The sequence below is a fragment of the Nilaparvata lugens genome, chromosome X (genome assembly GCF_014356525.2).
Source record: "Nilaparvata lugens isolate BPH chromosome X, ASM1435652v1, whole genome shotgun sequence".
Taxonomy (NCBI): domain Eukaryota; kingdom Metazoa; phylum Arthropoda; class Insecta; order Hemiptera; family Delphacidae; genus Nilaparvata; species Nilaparvata lugens.
The window spans coordinates 60710780-60732621 of record NC_052518.1 but is presented as its reverse complement, the minus strand read 5'-3'; the positions used below and the strand labels follow the sequence as shown (position 1 = coordinate 60732621).

The 21842-nt window shown below is 33.3% G+C and overlaps 1 protein-coding gene across 8 annotated transcripts in view; it reads left to right on the top strand.

Annotated features, from left to right (window-relative positions):
- LOC120348926 (calcium/calmodulin-dependent protein kinase kinase 2-like) overlaps positions 1-21842 on the top strand; it is a 525835-nt gene that overhangs the window by 412087 nt on the left and 91906 nt on the right. For all 8 annotated transcript variants that reach the window (XM_039443397.1, XM_039443398.1, XM_039443402.1 and 5 more), the window contains one exon: positions 12951-13004. In XM_039443397.1, coding sequence (XP_039299331.1) covers positions 12951-13004 — 54 coding nt within the window. The remainder of the gene's footprint in view (positions 1-12950; positions 13005-21842) is intronic.

Below are 21842 nucleotides of genomic sequence, written 5' to 3'. Positions count from 1 at the left end.
ATATAATATTGATACTTTATCAATTTTCTGTTTTTTTTCTCTTAAATATTCATAGGGATATTCATAATTAAGACTTTTACAATATTTCCATTAATAAATAAATCCTTAGTTTAATAAATAAAATTAATGTTTTGGTAGAGAGTTAGTGGGGAGGATATTTGTCATATTCTTTCCGAAGAATGGACATTGATATGTCTGAGGCTCCATCAATTTATGTAGATTCATAACAATATAATTATCTCTAGTTATTATAGCACAAATTGCTTTTTCATATCATATACCGTTCAATAATTATTCTCTTAGTCTATATTATGTAAATTCATCTATAATTTTGCTGTATTGTAAGCTATTGTATATAAGTGTATAAGCCAGTATATATTGTAATCTACATAAATAAAGTTGGTCTGGCCAGAGAATTCGAACTGTAGCGCCAAAATGCCAGACTGCAGTTCTGCCAATAGCAGGCTTGTGTGCCCAAGTGCAGACCGTCCAGCTGTTTTGGCCTTGTAAATGTTAAAAGCCCCAGTCTTGTTCTTGTCTAGTCACCCCGTCTTGTTGTGCAAGACCGAGTTTGTATTTTGTCATGTAATTTCGATCGGAAATTTCTTGTAAATGATTGTTTGAGTGTTGTGTGTGTGAATTATGAGTATAACAGCGTAAATAGTGTTGAATTGGATTAATTTGAATCGGATTTGAATTTATAAAGAATCCAGTTTGAGCTTTGTTCGAACCACAGTGTAATCATTGTTTCCGTGTTCGACCTAGTAATAATGCAATTATATCCACTCCCAACTCAATAGTTGTTGTGCTTGTTGCATTTTTTTCTTTGTGTTGTTTTTTGGTGTTGGTGTTTTGTTCTTTTTGGCATGTCTGGATTTTTTTCCTTTCTGTGGTTTTTTCAGTTTTTGTAACTTGGCTCAAAAATAGTTTTTCAGAGGCGGGGGTATGGTCTGGCCAGAGAATTCTAACTGTAGCGCCAAAATGCCAGACTGCAGTTCTGCCAATAGCAGGCTTGTGTGCACCAGCACAGACCGTCCAGCTGTTTTGGCCTTGTCAATGTTAAAAGCCCCAGTTTTGTTCTTGTCTAGTCACCCCGTCTTGTTGTGCAAGACCGAGATTGTATTTTGTCATGTAATTTCGATCGGAAATTTCTTGTAAATGATTGTTTGAGTGTCGTGTGTGTGAATTATGAGTATAACAGCGTAAATAGTGTTGAATTGAATTAATTTGAATCAGATTTGAATTTATAAAGAATCCAGTTTGAGCTTTGTTCGAACCACAGTGTATGACCTGCAAGTTGAACACAGAATCAACGAGAAGACAGCCCAGAAGCCAGAACCTGTCTTATTCCCAGATTTCATCCCACCCTGAACCTGATCAAAACACCTAATAAAGGCTTCGAAGGGCAAGTAGACAAGATTGGATTAAATCTGGTGAGTTTTTGCTCTTTTTTTATTGTTCATTAATGCAGAGTTTAACTGTACAAATAACCTGGCACAAATTGAAGATTAAATTTTGCCCCTTGTTTGTATTTGATTATTTGAATTGTAAATTACAGTCCTCTTGTAGCTCTAGCCTGAGCTTTGTTCAGAACAAAAGTACTCAATCAATCAATATCTCTCTCTCCCTGTGAGAGAGAGCTACAAAAAAGGAGTGAAAGAGAGAGTAAAGTTTTCCTATTCAGTTCAGGCATCAAACAGGCTGCAGCTCTGATGATGGAAGGATACAGGTCACAAAGATTCTCTACCCTTTTTTTCTTTTCCGAGAACATGGTTTTTTACATTTTTGTACCCCTCAAATGCGATTTTATATCCCCAGTTGTGTCTACTTGTTAAAAATATCTCATTCAATCATTCACACATTCACTTTACTCATTTCACACATAAACTTGTCTCTTCCTATGAATATCAATCCCAGAGAATTATTTCTTCTTTCGAAAAAAAACAAGTATCCAACTCTATTACATGCACGGAATTACTCCACAAAGACCAGAATGATCTTCAAATTATTGTAATCTTCGAGTCTACTCCTGCATATAATACTGGATTTATGTGCTTAAAAAAAGTACAAATCAAATATAAGTACTAATTCCCCCTGTACAGGAGATGGAGTATAAATTATCTTCGACGGAAAAAAGTGAATTGTTAGTTATATTTCCCTAAGCAAAAATTGAATTCATCAACAATATGACACGACACATTCAATTCTACTGCATATGATATAAAATTTGGAAATAATACAAGTATTCTTCAAAGAATCTGTTTAGATTTTTCTTTTATTCTTCACAGAATCTATCCATAATTGAATATTTATCAATATTTATCAAGTTGTTGGAAGATTAATATTTGTAATGGAATACTAATGAGAATGACATTTCTGAACGATTTCGTCCATCCACCTTGAATTCCCAAATTCGTGACATAAAGCTATAGCTGCCATCATGTTCCAATAAAATCTCAGTTAAGAATAATTATCGCTCTTGATATTCCGCTACTGATTTTGATTCTCATTATCTGTCAAGTCTGGCTTTTTTAGAATTCATTTGCACGCTATATCATCGAGTCAAGTTCGATTTATTTCGTTGACCGCACTTCAAAGAACAGAAACCTCGACAACCACTTGTGTAATATCATAAATTCGCAGTAGGAAGTAAAGAGAGGTTCAATGTCAGCATTTATCATGTGTAACATCAATCCTTTCCATTCAACCAATGCTGACAGTTCTAAGTGAATCTCACTATAGTAAGTGTAACAGCAGCTCCAAAAGTATCTTTATTCTAACATTTCGTATTCAACTGGCATTCTTGCTCTTTTCGGCGCCACAAAACAGATTTCTGTGTAGACGAGGAAGTCCAAAAATCAAATTGTAAGAAAGAGTCTGACGATGATCGAATAGAACAGTGTGAGGCAGGAAAAAGAGTGAGTTTGACAAAGGTCACGCTGGGGAAAACGCATCAAAAACATTGATCCCCAAATAAATCGACAAATGCCGCTGGAAGATGTCTTATCAGTGACTGCTGCTTTGTATGCTGAATTTGAACATTTTCTACTTCAGATCTAGATTCTTTATCGCTTTTGAAATGAAACATTGTGATCCCTTACGACAGTAATCCTATGAATGGAGTTATAGAAGAGCGATTGAATGCAGAAGACTGTAAAACGGAACGATTTTTTCAAATCAAATCAAATTTATATGCCAGAAGCCTCAGTACAAATAGACAGAATTCAATAATGCACAATTTATGAATAAGCATTCCAGTAATAGAATATTAGAATGTTCCTAGAAAACGTATAATTCAGATTGAAGTGATTGGACAAGTAAAACCTGCTGTTCTGCAACTTAGTTGTGCAGTATGTGAACGCACCCTTACAAATATTCAAAAATATTATCGATGATATTAAATCAATTTTTATGTTTTCTGTTTCTGTGAGTTCAGCCTCTATACTTGCAATCTAGACTAATTCCACATGTCTGTAGAATTTCGGCTATTGAGTGACTGATGATATTTTTTCAAGATTTGGATTATTTACAAGCTTTATAAGAGAGAATTATCAAGTGAAATCCATTAGTACAATATCATTATTGAATATTCAAGCCGATTATGTGAAATTTTAAGAGAAATTCAGAGATATAATTATATTATATTCATTTTCAAAAGCTGATAATACGGAATAATCATGAAAAAACGAGAGACCGGATTATTCGAGGAATGAATAATTAGTTTTACTCATTAGTCAATGTGTTCTTATTTTCCACTTGCAATGCATTATGGGATTCAATTCTAATGGATGGAAATACTTGGCTTAATATTCAGTAATTTGTAGTTTTAATATATCCTCCAATTCATTCAAAATGGGGTGTGGAAATTGAGAAATGCTCCAATCCATTAACTTAATAATTTTCGACGTTTTCGAAACTGGTTCTTGAATCCGATATAATTTATAATTATTATGTGATGGATTCCTCATGTATTAATATTATCAGATACATTTTGTGTGGTTTCTGAATTCTAAATAAATGAACTGAAATGGTTCAATCCAGCCAGATCATCTTAATTTCTACGTAGAATACATTCTCGATTCTTTGGAAATTCCATTACATGCATTATGTTTTTGAAAGCTTTGGAGTAGTGTACGGTAGGAGATATACGCAGAGTTTATGTACAGGTTAGCTCCCGCTACATGTAAAAGGTTTAACGGAAGTGCATAACCTTCCGGGAACTCACAAACATTTTAGGGAAGAGAAAGGATTTAATTGAATTAATTAATGATTTGGAATGAGCTCGTGGGGGATTCCATCCAGACAATATTGATCTGCTGAGCGTAAAGCACAAAGCGCCACTTGCTTTGTAAATCACTCTTGAAAACCATTTCTCAATAGATTTTGGAACAACATTCAATCAGGTAGTTAGTCAGTTATTCAATATCAACATCATAATGTTACTTAACTTTCATGTTTGGTAGCCCATATTGATATAAAGGTACTTTGTAGGTCTAACTTATTCCTGAAAACATTCAGATCTTGCCTCATGTATTTTGACTTCTATTGATTGGCCTGTTTGGCCTGTATTGATCTAATCTATATTTTATATATAGGTCATTTCCTAAGACAACTGTTGCCAGGCTAAAGTCTATTGCAACAAAATATTACATAAAATAATGAAAAAAATAACAAAAACAGTAATTTACATCAAATTCAAAGTGAATGAACCTAATAATTAATCAAGTATTAATAATTAATAATCATTAAGTAATAATAAGTAACAGTATTATTGATGAAAATATAAAGAGAATAGTAATAAAATGAAAATGAAATAAGAATAAACATTGGCAATAATAATAGCTTAACTTTTTAAAATGAAGATAAATCATTGATTAATAATTTGCATTACCATCGAATCAATCAAATGAAATTGGGACTCTGCGCTTCCGGGCTGTGTGCGATGTTCTGGCATACGGCAGGCATTCGCTCTCCCCTCATTTACCGCGCGTCAATCACTATTGACTGGGGTATTATAATCATCAGCTCACTTTCATTTCACATAAAATTACAAATTTCATAGAACTTGATATTGAACTTTTCAATTTGTTTCTTATCAGATTTAGAACTATTCGAAATTATGTTTTGTTAAATAAAGTTCATTTTTTCCTATTCTACTTGTTTTCTCTATTCCACAAAATTACAATAATGCGATACAGCTCATTAAAACTTTTGAATCAATCAATATAATTCTTCTACAAATGAAAAATGCACATGTAGGAACTGATTGTGTCTTCTCTTGAATTACTCTACTATAACTGAATAACTTGGATAACTATTTCCACTTCTGATAGATTTGACTTGTATTTCTTCATGAAAAAGCTCAAATGCAAAAGAATAACATTATGTTCATTGCTGAAGGCTTTCGGGAAAGTGAAGAGCATTACAACAGTCAGGAGCATTTCATCACAACATACAGGGCAAATATACACATTCGAAGTATAGATTGCATATATTGGATGAACGAAGGAGAATTCAAGGGACAAGCAACATTAAGAATCTAGAGAAAACAGTGTAAATGAAAAAGCCAAGAAGTAAAAGTAGCATAATCAAAGTACAGGGGTAATAAACTGAGTAGGGATAAAAAGGACCTAAAAACACTAAATGTTGTGAGAAAAAAACAGGAAGAGCTACTTTTTTCACAGACCAGAAGCTAAATTGTTCGAATAGAGCAAAAAAGTGTTCAAATAGGAGAAAAATGTATTAAAGACGAGAAAAAGGTGAGGAACTAACATTATCAATCGGTTATAGATAAGTGTTCTGGCCTAATCACTTTTGACATAGTCCAGGCGCTGGCTTACATTGAGCATACATGAGAGAGGCAGAGAATTTGACTTTGGATTATTGTTAGGGGGTCTTTAGTGTATATGAAACTCGATGTCGTCACGTCCCAGGGTGGTCGACAGCTTGGGGGGGAGGGGGGTAAGTTGTAAAAAACGCGCGTTTATAAAATCGCCTGTTCTGCAGTTACTATTCATAGTACAGCTTTTAATTTTTTCTCAATATTATGTACACATAGCTGGCTTTCAATGTGGTCCTATACTTTTTTGCGATAAACCGCATAGTTTTTCCGTAAAAAAATAAAATATCTCGAAAAATGAATTTTTTTATTATGGACTTTTTGTTATTTCTCGAATATTCAAGTAATTAGCCGACTTAGAGGAAAAGGCTCCCAATAAACGTTGTAGCCCGTTTCTTGCTGAATCTAATGATATATATAGTTTGAGGGTTACGATCATTGATGCGGCGGTGGGAGGGGGATAAGTAGCACTGTTACGCTGCGGCGCGGTCCTCCCCCATGATTAATGTGCGTAATGGCCTGTCTATCGCATCGCTCCTACTAGTCTATGCATTCAAATTATGTATTTCAGGAACGCTATCTTATGTATTTTCGGTCGCTGAACACGATTTTTCAACTCTCAAGCCTTAATAATTGATAATTCTCATCATAATATACTAATTATGGTCAAAATTACAAACTTCATCTCATTATCATTATTTATGATTACATTGTAATGATAAACCATCCTGTTAGGAATCCTATATGTGTTTCTCAATAGATAAAAGACTGATATTCCATTAAGAGAGAATAATTATTCGATTTAGTTCAATGATCACTTTGGAATTGCGAAAGTCAAGTAATGGAGTAAGTTAAACAAATAATATAGGCTACCCCATATAGAGCACCGTGTAACAGGAGTAAAATATTTTCTTAATATAAATTGACAGTTGAAACACAAATAATGCCAATTACTCCCATGTTATATGACTAAATATTTGATTACAAAGGAAATACAACTCTAAAGCTGAGTTTACACCAAAGTTATTAAGGAGATGTTAATATAACTTAATCTTTATAGATTCTATTAGATTGAACCTAACTTATCATACATATGATAGACATACTGTATGTGTTTGCCAAGTTCCGTTCAATCTAATAGAATCTATAAAGATTAAGTTATTAACATTTTGTTACGTGTAAACGCAGCTTTATCAACTGATTTCTGTAACTTATATCTACTCATCTGACTGAGTTTGACTGATTGTCTTGGGGTGTTACTTGAATGAAAGTGGAATGAGAGATATCTTTGTTGAATTTGAAATATTTGGAGAGAATACTGTTGGAAATCTATTGAGGGGAGATCAGTATAATTAAGGTGTGAGAGCAAGCAATCAATTCAATGAAACAACTACAAGGACTCATGAACGGTTCAAATATGAGAGATTGTCAAAGTATATTTGAAAGAAGTCAGGAGCTATTTGTAGAGTTTTTTTAGAATCAAATTCAATGACTACTTGAAATATTTATGACTGATTATTGTAACATAGTTTAAATTATCTTAAATTGTATTCATGCTCATAAGGATGGACTCTGGTATTGCACATAGAAACTGTTCGAGAAAAGATCCCATAAATTTTTCATTCAATCACACAAACTATGTTATAAAGTCTGTGTCATATCTAGAAAATATAAAAATTACCCATAGAAGTGAAAAATAATTTCCAATAAGAAAACATTAACTCTATACAGTCAATACATTGACTCTCTGTCAAATGAAACCTTGAAAATTTAATAAATGTGACAACCGATCATGCTTTAGAGCAAACCCTCATTAGATCATCCAAAACTGAGTGATTGGAATAGCTAGTTCTTCAAAGGCTTTCCTAAAATGGCTGCTACTACATTAATAAATCTTCCATCAAAGATATTCTGTTCAAGTATGTTGACATCATTATGGATATCACTGGAGACTGTGAAGAGAGTCATATAATGAAGTAAAACAAGAATAATGAGAGATGAGAATGATTTCCAGAAGCATAATCTTCTCAAGAGAACATAACATTTTTCTTCAAGACTCTGATGGACAACAGAATCTGCATAATGTTATCAATGGTCTGGAAGCAAGTGAAGAAGTGTGTGATTCTCTTTTGAACGTATAGAAAGAAATAGTTATTCGGTCTCCAACGATTTTTATCTGAACATAGTTGTGGCAAATTGTAAAAGTGTATTCTCACCTATAAAAAGAAACAAAGTTCTTTCATTCTCCACGATGCAATCAAACAAAAATCCTAGTCTTAGTTAATTCTAGAACAAAAAGATCTGATCTCTGTATTTTTACTAGGTAGCTGTTTAAAGATAATTCAGCATTGAAGTTTTAGTGCAGCATGCATTTCTACAATAACCGCAATCTCTGTCAACATCTGATGGATATTTGAAAAAAAAAACTCTTAATCTCACTTGGCCTATGAAATTGTAAGTGAAACTAGTTGTGGATTTAACTAAATCCCTAAATATCGTTGACAAATTCGCATAATGATGACATGGCTCTCCTGAATTCAACTCCTACTTCACTTTTCAAAACTTCAATACGCTGCAAGATTATGGAAACTTTGTGATAAGAAGAGTTATGAAAATTCTCAATAAAGATGGAGTGATACAGGTGGACATAGCTTTTCATGTCTATGGTCTAAAATCAAACAAAGGTAGTGAACATATTAGAAGCAGCAGAGTAAAAGAATCACTCCAATAATATGCTCTCCAAACCATCGAGACTTGATTTCTAAATCTGTGGCAGAGATTTATTAATGTGACATGCAAGAATCTATAAAGGAATTATCCATACGTTAGCTACGTGCAGGAATACATACATTCATTCATTCATTTGTGGATAAAATTACAAATCATATAAATATGTTTAGGAAAGAATAGCAGGCATGGCCCAAAACTATTCGAATCCCAAATTTTGATACTGAATAACTTGTTACCATTTCAAAACAGTCTGAACGGGAATACCATAATGGATGAATCAATCAAAAGTTAGTGAAATATTATTATAATAATACTGTTAGAAATAATATGAATGAATATTTAAATTTTCATTTCATTTTGATTTGACACATATCTATTATTATATTGGATATAATTTCTCAAAAGTCCACGACAAACTGAAGATTCACGAAAGATTAACATTTTCATACTAAACATAATCATTATGATAAAGAATGAATGATGAATTCCATTTCCACCATGAAGAACTAAGAAATTTCACAAATATTTCTTGGAAACTAACTGACCACTATATCAAGTAAGCGTGGCCAGTGTGCAATTAATAATATAATTTAGCCTGCAGCGCATCACAATAAATTAATTTGAAATAAAAACAATAGAACATAAACATATATAAATATTAACTTTATTCTATCCTAATATATTTCTTGAAACCCAAGTTTCGTTTATTTCAAACAGTCATTTCTTAGTTTCCTTGCAGAATGAGATGAAGTTTGTAATTTTGACCATAATTAGTATATTATGATGAGAATTATCAATTATTAAGGCTTGAGAGTTGAAAAATCGTGTTCAGCGACCGAAAATACATAAGATAGCGTTCCTGAAATACATAATTTGAATGCATAGACTAGTAGGAGCGATGCGATAGACAGGCCATTACGCACATTAATCATGGGGGAGGACCGCGCCGCAGCGTAACAGTGCTACTTATCCCCCTCCCACCGCCGCATCTATGATCGTAACCCCCAAACTATATATATCATTGGATTCAGCAAGAAACGGCCTACAACGTTTATTGGGAGCCTTTTCCTCTAAGTCGGCTAATTACTTGAATATTCGAGAAATAACAAAAAGTCCATAATAAAAAAATACATTTTTCGAGATATTTTATTTTTTTACGGAAAAACTATGCGGTTTATCGCAAAAAAGTATAGGACCACATTGAAAGCCAGTTATGTGTACATAATATTGAGAAAAAATTAAAAGCTGTACTATGAATAGTAACTGCAGGACAGGCGATTTTATAAACGCGCGTTTTTTACAACTTACCCCCCTCCCCCCCAAGCTGTCGACCACCCTGGGACGTGACGACATCGAGTTTCATATACACTAAAGACCCCCTAACAATAATCCGAAGTCAAATTCTCTGCCTCTCTCATGTATGCTCAATGTAAGCCAGCGCCTGGACTAACAAGCGTTCATTAGCATGAAACCTGAGATCTGGGATAGTCACCTTCATTTCAGGCAGTGAATACCAAAACTCAAGTGATGACTACTCTGTGTTGTAAATTAATCAGAGTTGGTCAGAGCGATGGGGATTGAATTATTAATAGATTAATAATTAATAGAGTATTAATAGATAAATAACTTTATTTATCTTGCATACTATAACTTTATTACTTTGCAGATTACAAAGGCTTATATGCATATAAGCCTTTATGGCTTATACGCATATAAATATAAAAACGAAATGGCACTGATTTATTCACTCATTCATTCATAATCAATTTCAGTTGAATTTTTTTTCGGAATCCAAATTGAAATTTTTGAAGTTCTCTACTGCTTTCTAGAACTTTTGCATGGACTAGTACTTTCAAGTACTTTGGATAAGGCAGAACAAATGCTAATTGGTCTAAAGTTTCCAACATGATTCGGTGATACATCTTCATTCAAATGACAAATAATAAGATGAAAATGTTCTCTAAGCTATTATGATATCACTTTTTAATGGGGAATCGCGTGGCTTGCATGAGGGTAAAGATCATACACTTATAACTCATGAGAAAAGAACTTTTTCCAAGAGAATAAACAAGAGAGGAAATAGCTTAACAGAGTACTAAGTTACATGAGGGTAAAGATCATACACTTATAACTCATGAGAAAAGAACTTTTTCCTACAGATACCCTGAAAAGTGACCATTTGTGCACTGATTGCAGGCTGCAAAGAATCACTTTTCCGCACTAGTGCGCAAAGTGAGTACTTTGCGTACTCCAGATTTGCAGCATGACAACGCAAAATAGTTAGTAGGTTATATGGAGCACCAGTGCAGCAAAATCAAAATTAAGTTGGTAACAGTGACTGCTGTGGCTGCTATAGTGAGCAGAGGTGCAACCAAGCACAACGCGCTAATTATTAAGTAGATATTATAACCAAGGACAACGACAGCACAGTGCCACCACAGCACACACCACACAGCCGCCTCGCCATTCAAACACTACTACATTATTCAGGCAATTTTACCCATAATTACCCACTTTTCATATTCAATGGTAACTGTAGGAAAAATTTAATGTGAAATACGTGCGCAAAGTTCGTTTGCTGCACTCAAGAAACCATTCCGCCCTCGCCTACGGCTCGGGCGTAAACGTTTCTTTCGATGCAGCAAACTGTCACTTTGCGCACTAGTTGCACAAATAACTATTTCCAAGAGAATAAACAAGAGAGGAAATAGCTTAACAGAGTACTAAGTTACATGAGGGTAAAGATCATACACTTATAACTCATGAGAAAAGAACTTTTTCCAAGAGAATAAACAAGAGAGGAAATAGTTTAACAGAGTACTAAGTAATTTACTCAATTGAGGATTGAAAACTGAATTATAAATAGAATAATCCCATAGTACCCTTTTTTCAAAAAACTTTTTTATATAACATAGATTGAACATCCGAGTGTATCTCAGAGACTCTTTGACGTTAAAGACTTGGAAATGGTATCAATCTCTGCATAATCAAATGCAGGAAAAGAATATCGATGATGAAGCTCAAAAATGTATTTGACATCATTAAAAACAAATATGGCTAAACATGTACTATATAAATGAGATTTATTCATCCAGTGTGAAAGTCAGGTTCATTGAGAACAGTTCTGTGGAGAAAAACTCCGATTTCTTCAACCTTACACATTTATGGGCAATATTGTAAAAATCTACAAATTTTCGCCACCATCTCAATTTATTGTTCATGATGGCAGATATTTATGAGATTGCCATCATGGATATTCTCACACTACACATCATTACAAAGAGAATGGTATCATTTTCAGGTCTGTACCTTCACGGAGTCATGCAATACACCGTTTTTCAATTATCAAGTTGGTGAGAAAAAACGAGTTTTCCACTGCAAACAGTACATTACGCTCTTTTTCCAATGACGCTCCAGGCGTGGAAAATTGACTTACAGCCCTCAACCGGATGTCATTTTGCAGTTTCAAAGTTATTAATTACAAAATTAATCATTTTGCAGCTCGTAGTTATTGTCCACTGCAAATACATTTACAGGGTGGAATTTTGTACTCGAAAAATGTATGTTTCATGTTTTTGTAGTTATATTTATCATGAAGGAGTATTTAAAATGAGATGAATCTCTCGAATATTATAGTTTGGGTAATTATTAACACTTTGGTAGTAGAATTGATTCGATATCCCTCACTATAACCTTGAGGGTTGAGTGTAAGAGAGGGCCGGCTGCGCCTTAACTCCGCCCTCCTAGGTAAAAATAAAGGCAGCTATTCTATTCTATAACTGAATAGCAATCTATATAAAAAATTCTGCTAATTATGGCCGCCATCTTGAATTTTTCAATAATGACGAATATTTTCGTTGTTTTCATTATCAATATTCTTATTCGACTTCTTGTAACGAAACGATTGAGACCATTTGCAAGTATTTATTTAGACATTTATCATGAAAAAAAACGATTTTATAGTTCTTTTTGTTACCTCATGCTTATGGAAAACACACCAGAAATCATGCAAGGTTTTCTTTGAAGGAGCTGGAGAACACATTTTTTGACGTAGCCTACAATGCGTGACGACATATCATTTTTTAAATGTTATAATAGAAATAAATTTGAGAAAATGTTTTTGTTTAGAGTTTTGGGAGGTTATAACTGATAAAATATACGTTTTAGGCAAAACCTTCATATAAGAAGAATTGTAGAGGAGAAATGTTTAGTACATTTGCGCCCGGACTATTGATTCTTCTCTGTAACAGGGTTTTAACAATTTATTCCAATTTATATAGTTGTGCCAATATTAATGCCATCCTTTATGTCTGCTATATTGTACTTTTTCTAATGGTTTTACTAATATTGAGCTAATGAAATTATTTATGCACTTTTTCAGGGCTCTTACGGCTTAGTGAAACTGGCTTACAATGAAGAAGATGATACCCATTATGTAAGTACTCAAACTGATTGACTATTTAAAACCTATTTGACATTACTTTCTTTGATATTATTTGTTTCCAATACAATACTGAGAGAGGGAATTGGTATCCGAAAAATTGTATCGTGAAAAGCAAGCAAATAGCACAAGAAATTTATAACAGTGTAGAAACACAATTTTACATTTCATTACGATGTAACTTATTGTACAGTACTATAGTAGTTTATCCAACGGTTTTATAATGAGAGTATTTGAGACACGAGTGGGATGTAAATTGTGACACGAGCGAGTGAAGCAAGCAAAAAATATCTTAAAATATCTCACGAGGGTGAGTGCTTCATCTATATATATAAAAGGGAAATGGCACTCACTCACTGACTGACTGACTCACTCACTAACTCACTCACTCACTCGCAGAACTAAAAATCTACCTGACCGAAAACGTACAAATTTGGTAGGTATGCTCAGTTGGCCCTTTAGAGGCGCACTAAGAACGGATTTGGAAAAATTACCAAAGATACGCCCAAAATCAGCTAGGGTGTAATAATGTTGTGTTAGAAGGAATTTGCAATAGCGTCAAAGATACGCCCAAAATTAGCGTTTTTTTTCTTTTTCTCAGATTTATCGAGAACAAATGAACAGAAATTGCTCAAATTTAGTACAGAAGCTCAGCTAGGGTGTAATAATGTTGTGTTAGAAGGAATTTCACTTTTTGTGTAGTTGAGAAGTTGATAGAAGGAATTTGCAATAACGATAACGTCAAAGATACGCCCAAAATTAGCGTTTTTCCAGCGTTTTTTTTTTGCTATTTCTCAGATTTATCGAGAACAAATGAACAGAATTGTTCAAATTTAGTACAGAAGCTAAGCTAGGGTGTAATAATGTTGTGTTAGAAGGAATTTGAAATAACGCCAAAGATACGCCCAAAATCTGCGTTTTTTGCGCTTTCTCAGCTTCATCGAGAAAAAATGAACAGAAAATGTTCAAATTTACTACAGAAGCTCAGATGAGGTGTAATAATGTTATGTTAGAAGGAATTTGAAATAACGCCAAAGATACTTCCAAAATTAGCGGTTTTTTGCGTTTTCTCAGTAATAGACAGAATATGTTCAAATTTAGTACAGAGGTTTAGCTCTGGAGGTTTTAGGTCTAAAAATTTTGTGATGAGGTAACTTTAATATTTCATCAAAGATACGCCCAAAATCAGCGTTTTTCTCAGCTTTCAAGCGTTTTCTCAGTACTTTGACTTTCTGATGGAATGAAGCATGCTCAAATGAAAAATGCAGGCGAGCGAAGCGAGCCCGCTGATCTCATTTTTGGACGATCCAGTCGGGGGTCCAGGGGTCGGAGCCCCCTGGCTAGACGGATATGGCGAGCGAAGCGAGCCTGACGGCTAGTAGACCGAATAAAATCGTTGCAAAAACTATTTTATCTATGTCTTCTAGTACAGTGTGTTCCATAGAGGAAAGATTATTTTATTCAGAATGATTTTTATGTATTTTGTGAGTATAACGTGGGTTGTATTGCAGAAGTAGATTTACATGATTATCGAACTGTAGGTGCTGATAGATTACCAACTGACCACTAATATAAACGGTTTGGAATTAGAAAAGCGATCGGAAATATAATTATTCTATGTATTTTCTCATTCGATGAGGAATTATATAATAATATAAGTAATATATACTTTTTGGATTATTAAACAAACAGATTAAGTATTTGCATATTCATGCTATCTCTACGAAATAACACCTTTGGAAGATTCTTCCCGAAATTCTACAATACAGAAGCCTACCTCCACTAGATGTATGTAATCTTTTGTAAGCATGTTTCCAGTAACTATTGATAATATACTCTAATGTATAATATGGGAACATTGTCTACTGATGCAAGAAATATCCTGTATTTGGATGAGAATTCAAATCAAATCAAATTTATTCACTCGAAATGTTTACAAAATATCCACAAAAATATAGAACGGAAATAAAGAAAAATACAGTAAGTTATTAGACTTTGTTCGCGAATAGGAGTCAAATACAAAGAGTTATAAATATATTTAAATATCATTCTATATAGATGAAGATTTAGTGGGAGAAAGACATAGTGAGGAGAAGGATTTAGAAGTTAATGTATGACGTAATGGAGATGATTGAGTGCAAGCTCGTACATAGATACATAATATAGATAGTTCGATAAATTAATGTCTTTTCATTGTTGAGGCAAGTAAAAAGCTGTAGCTGAACCATTAATTTGAATACTTCTATAAAAGTGATGTGAAAGTTGTATGTACCCAACAATAGCAAGATTAGCCTAATTATTGAATCAAAAATAAAATAATTATCTATTAATTAGTCAAATTCATGTGTGTAATGTTTAGAAGTTAAAAATTTTCAGAAAAAAAGGACGACTCTGAGAGGAATTCAACCCAGGACCTCTCGTTCATGAACCCAGCTCATTACAACTACGCTAGAGACACAGCCTGTTGGATGTCTATTTGCGGTTTTATCTTTCGAAAACATTGCGTCAAAAATTGAATCAACTGCTTAATCGATCCAACACAAACTAAACGCAGTACTTGTAGCCTATTATTAATATTGCGTCGTTTCAAAAAATTAATAACTTCTAAGTTTCAATAAATGCGTAATATTATTAAAACTAGACTGATATAACTGACTATTCTGTTGAGATGAACCAATTAAATGAATTATTTGTGTTTAGAAACTTCCAATACATTGATGATCATGAATAAAAGATTTTGATTGGGTATGAACTAAAAAATTGAATGTAGCCTACATATCAAATAACAAGAAACGGGTACCCTTTTATAAAAAATTAGATCAAATTGAATTTTATCTAAATTATTCATCCAGAATCTGTATTCATTTTATCCATTGTGTGAAGGTGAAGGATGACTGGAGAACTAAACACAATTTATCTCCAGTAAACTCTAAACAGAGTTTTGTTTTTCAGCTCACTGAACAACTCCGCTGGTATAGTAAGGGCCTAAGGCCTAGCTAATATTATATTTTTCTTATACTTGATAGATTATTATTGATTCTAGAGATGGATGATTAAAAGTGATAGATTATTGTAGATTATAGAGATGAAAATGGATTGAAATAGATCTAGATACTGGTATTACTGATTTGTAGGTTAGAACAGATTATGTTATTGGGCCGATCAGCTGATTTTAGTTCAGCAATCAGTTTTTCGACACTGTTCCTGGGAAATCCTGCATTTTGTATGGTAGAGTAGTTGTACTGTGATGTAGAAACCGTTGCAAGATGTAAGGATTATAGTATAGTTTTGAAAATCCATTCCGAAATGGAAGCTCTTATGGGATTAATTGTGATGCTGTAATGATTACATTATAACATCATCGTAGATAAAATTTCAATATTCTTCTTTCATACTTTCAACTTTAAATTGCTTCTGTTTATTCCACCTGGATTCATTCTATTTTAATGTGTTTTCCCACTTTCCCATTCAAATCTAGTTTTTTGGCGATGTTGAGTGAGATAAACACATTTTGGACCAAATTTCGCCAAAGTAGCTTGAATAATTCCATCCCGAAATTATATTCCTGTTTTTTTTTCAATTTCATTCATCTTTAATATTTTTCGTTTTTTTTTAATTCATTCAACCCCTTTTTCAACTCTTTTTTTCGCTAAGTCCGACGACCCGAGTATTTGAAATAGTACAATTATTATTTCTTGTTACCTCCTGTTCGTTCCATTTTGATAGAAAAGTATTCCCACATCTATGTTAAGAATAATTTTTGACAGGTAGAAAAGTCTGATACTATATAAGCTTTCCAAAACCTTTGCTTGGAGTAATCATTTATTAGAAAAGTGCTAATCCTCAACAAGTTGTGTTACTATTTCTAGTCTTTATTCTATCCTGTCTTTATTTGTGAGAAACAGATATCGCTTTGTATACTTTAGACTTTGGTATAAATGAACATCTTTTGATGCAAAAATAATGGAATTCTCTGTAGAATAAGAAGATACCTATAAGAATATTAATAGCAAATTCATACTACAATATGGCACCAGCACATTTCTTCTCTTTTTAAGTTTCTCTCTCCATGATCAGAGATATTCACGTCCTTGAGGCTGTACCAAGATCCTGACCTTTCTCACCTATTTTCTCTCACTTGCACATCCTAGTCACTGATTTTCCTCTCCTATCTGGTTTTCTCAGCGAATCCAATGCATAAATCTACATGCTCTTGAATTTCCCTGAGGACTTCTTTTCTCCTTTTAACATGAAAAGAGAGTTACCCAGCACGCTATCCTGTCAATTATATATGGTTCTCTCTTATTCCCTGTCTCTCTTTCTCTCTCTCACTCTCACTCACACTTTCTCTCTCTTACTCTCCCTCACTGACTCTCTCTCTCTCTCACACACATTCTCTCTCTCTATTTATCTTTCTGTTAAAGTTGCATCACCCAATAATGTTGAGGATTTCAGACCAATCAGTATTTTACCTGCATTGTCCAAAGTGCTAGAAAGACTTATTCATGCTCAAGTTGTAAAATTTCTAGACAACAATGGAAAGCTTCATAACTTTCAATCAGGCTTTAGGAAATTCAATTCAACTGAGACAGCTCTCCTTCGTGTCACTGATGATATAAGGTCAGCTATGGACCAAAGAAAATGCACCATCCTCACCCTATTTGATTTTTCTAAAGCATTCGATACTGTTGATCATACAGTCCTTTTGAATAAGTTGGCTATTCTTGGTTTCAGTCACAACTCGTTAGTTTGATTCAAATCCTATTTCTCAGGTAGGAAACAATGTGTATCTGTCGCTGACAAAAAGTCAACTTGAAAACCGTTATGCTTGGAGTACCACAAGGTTCAATTTTAGGCCCTCTCCTCTTCACTTTGTATGCTAATGACCTTTCTTCCATTATCAAATTCTCCAGTTTGTATACTTATGCAGACGACCTTCAAATCTATTTAAGCTGTACCATAACAAAAATTAATGATACAGTTGGAATAATGAATCAGAATATCAATTCGATAGTGGAATGGACAAAGAAAAATGGCCTTAAGCTTAATCCCATTAAAACACAACCCATTATAATTGGATATACTCGTCTTATAAACAATATTAACCTTGAATCGATTCACAAAATTAGTGTAGATGGTTTGACATTCCTGACTGTAGCTCAGTGAAAAATTTAGGAATTATTATGAATAATACTCTTGACTGGTCAGAACAAGTGAACAAAACATGTAAAAAGGTATTTCCAGCAATGCATTCATTGAAGAAAATGCATGACATCCTCCTGTGCCTGACCTTTTTAAAAGATGATAAAGAAGATAATTTTGAATAATATTTAGAATTTAGAAATAGGCCGACACATCTAGAAAATACCTGAGTCTATACCCAATTCATGCAGGTGAAACTGCCTTACGCTGATTGTTTTCCTTACAATCACTACAAAGACTCACTAAATATTCTAGATTTCGGTTTACATTATTCTACTGACGAGCCCCATAACTCTCGAATGAACCAGACCATTTAGAATTTTTTTAGAAAATTTGAATTCCAGAGATTTAAATATCTCTAGACAGCAGAGTGGCGCAGTTGTGTGCCTGACCTTTTTAAAAGATGATAAAGAAGATAATTTTGAATAGAATTTAGAATTTAGAAATAGGCCGACACATCTAGAAAATACCTGAGTCTATACCTAATTCATGCAGGTGAACGGGCTAGAGTCAAGAAAACTTCAATTAATCTTGCCATGCCTGATTTAATAGGTTTCTACTATAGAATAACACTACAATTTGAAATAATTAAAAAATACAAACAGCTTCAATAAACATTGGCAACTAAAATCAAACAACAGAAACAACAATTTCATGTTACTTTGTTGACATTCTTCATCTGATTTGGGGGCGCATCACTATCCCTCATTTAGATAGCAATATGTCACAAAACCAAACAATATCAGTCATAAAATAACAAATTAATTTCAACATGAAATTACTCAAGAAAGAAAAGCCAGTTGAACCCAAATTTCGTCGATAGTAACCCATATAACCCATTTCATAATAATTTTGAATCCCCACTTTTGATTGACATTCTCGAATGAACCTTTGTTTCACTACACTGCACTTTCGTTGGTCTGTACGTTGCTTTATCGTCGGGGTTACAGTACCTTGTTTTTGGCGGTGAACTTTTACCGGTTGAATTTGGCTTGACGGCGACATCCTCTTACGTCCCTAGACCTGTCGTCTGAACGGGTGTGTTGCGGAACCAAAGGGGTGGTACATGAAGTTGATTTGGGGACACACCTGAACCGCTGTAAATAAATGTATTACAGCATTAATTTCTAACTCTTCCTACAATTCATCAAAAGCTAAAACAGGAGTTTATTCTGTTATTTAATTTAGATTTTATCTTGACGTTCTGATTTCATTCTCAAAATTTAACAGATTGAATTAAAACGAATTTACTTGCCAGAGTGTCATTAATATACAATGCAACATTTATGAAAACACCCGAAATAAATTAATATAAAGCTTCTAGAAAATGAATACTTCATTAATTATGATGTTAACTTCTATATAAATTGATATAATACTCTTAGAAAAGGAATAATTCAGATTGAAATAATGCCAACTTATATGATATTTTTCGTTTGGTTTGCGAAATCAAATATAATTTTTCATATAGTAGCTCGACTAGTATTGTTGGAAACTTGTGCACTAGCCAACATTTATTTTTTTTATTATTTATGAACTATAGGACGCAACACAAGTGTAAACAAAGGGCATTCGCCCAAAACTGCTCGGAACCTTAATTTAAAATGAACAGTCCAGAGTTTATGATTTGATTTACCTACAAATACAAGTCCAAAAACGAGTATCAACTAGAATTATGAATTTATCACAAAACAAAACAAGACACTTTATAACACAATAAAAGAAAAAATATTGAAAATTTCACTTTAAGGTAAAAATAATGTTTGCCTTATAAGATTCATCCTGTAGATAGTTTTTACCTTTAATTAAATAAAATTAGTAGACACATAGAAAATAATTTAAATTGTATTAAAGTTGGAACATTCATGTATCAGGCTCAATATCAGGAATTAACTCTTGTATGGTAACATTCATTAATATTAATTTCATGGAAGAGAAAAACTTTCTTCTTTGTCTATTAAGTTTTCTATCATAAAAATTTACTAAATCATTCAAAAGCTTTAATGACATAAGAAAACAGAGTCTGAAAAATATAAAATTATAAAATGTCATAAACTCAATATGAACATAATCTTAAAAATTTCATTCCAATTTAAAGGCTATCTTCCTGACTTTCAGCAATACTCCACGATAATATATCTCCAGAAACAATAACTCAAATGTAACGTAACTGAAAACTTTCTATACTTCTTAAGAAAAAAAATTTATAATTATCTTCCATCACTAATAAAATCAAAAGGATTATTCTCAATATTATTAACTTGAAAAATAACAGGCTTTGTTAATACAATACTCTTATGGAAGTTTCAATCAATTAAATTCCCTAAATTATATTTTAACCTTATTTTACATACCTTAGCGGTTATTTGAAGAAACAATTATTCGTACATGATGAAGAAACACAATTAAACTTTTCAGGACATGGCACTACTAGAAAATTTAAACTTTAATAAAAATAAAACTAGCTCCTACATTAACTAATGATATAAACTTGTAAACCTGCCCAAAAAGGGCGAAACATAATGACTACATCTTTATTCTCGTAGTGCTCCTAGCAATGTGTCCTCCGAAACGTAATCTGGTCTCTCGGCTGGGGAATCGCCCCACTACTGTATTTAGAAACAGGTCTCCTATTGGGCGAAGGGAATCAATTTGACCAATCGTCGCGTGGCTTCTAGAGCCTTTGGACCAAATAGTAACTGCAAAATCGGTAGTTTGTTATAATTTCAATGCTTGCTGTTTTCCAGCTTATCACACTCCATGTCGCGACAGGAAAGCTACGTTATAGAGATAATTCCATAATCTACATTCCTCGACGACTCGGAGCCACAATTTTTAAATATCTATCATGTGAAACTCGAAGTCATGGCCGTTCATAATAGAGAGAGAGAAAATAATTTATTTCGCTAACTCACAATAATGGCTCTAGTCTATTGTGTATTAAATTACAGATGGAATTAAATAGAGAATGCATTTATTCAAATGCTAATTACTATATAATTATTATTTAACGAAAATCCTAAATTAATGCTGCAAATCACCCCGAAGACCTCTGCTACTGCAGACATTGACAACAGGGTTAACAGCTAGATGGAAATTCGATGAGAACTACTATCCGGCAATTGGGAGGTACCGGGTTCGATTCCCGGGCTGGCAACTAATTTTTGGATAGTAGTTCTCATCGAATTTCCATCTAGCTGTTAACCCTGTTGTCAATGTCTGCAGTAGCAGAGGTCTTCGGGGTGATTTGCAGCATTAATTTAGGATTTTCGTTAAATAATAATTGTGTATTAAATTTACTATTATAACTTGGAAAAAGGCCTGAATTAAAAATAGTGCTCGGCACACTCCCTAGAAACATTAAATTGTTATTGGTTCAATTCTTATCTTCCCACATTTAATGTATTGTAATTCTGTTCTCAACGATATGCAAGTCACTCTGAATGATAAACTACAGCGTTGCCAAAATTATTGTCTACGTTTCATCTACTCTCTCCAACGCCATAATCATATCACTCCAGCCCACATTGCTAGTTCAACAATAAAGCTTCCCGATCAAAGGCTTTTTCGAATAGTCAAGCTTGTTTGAGATATCTTGAAATACGGAAATCCGAATTATTTCAAAGATTA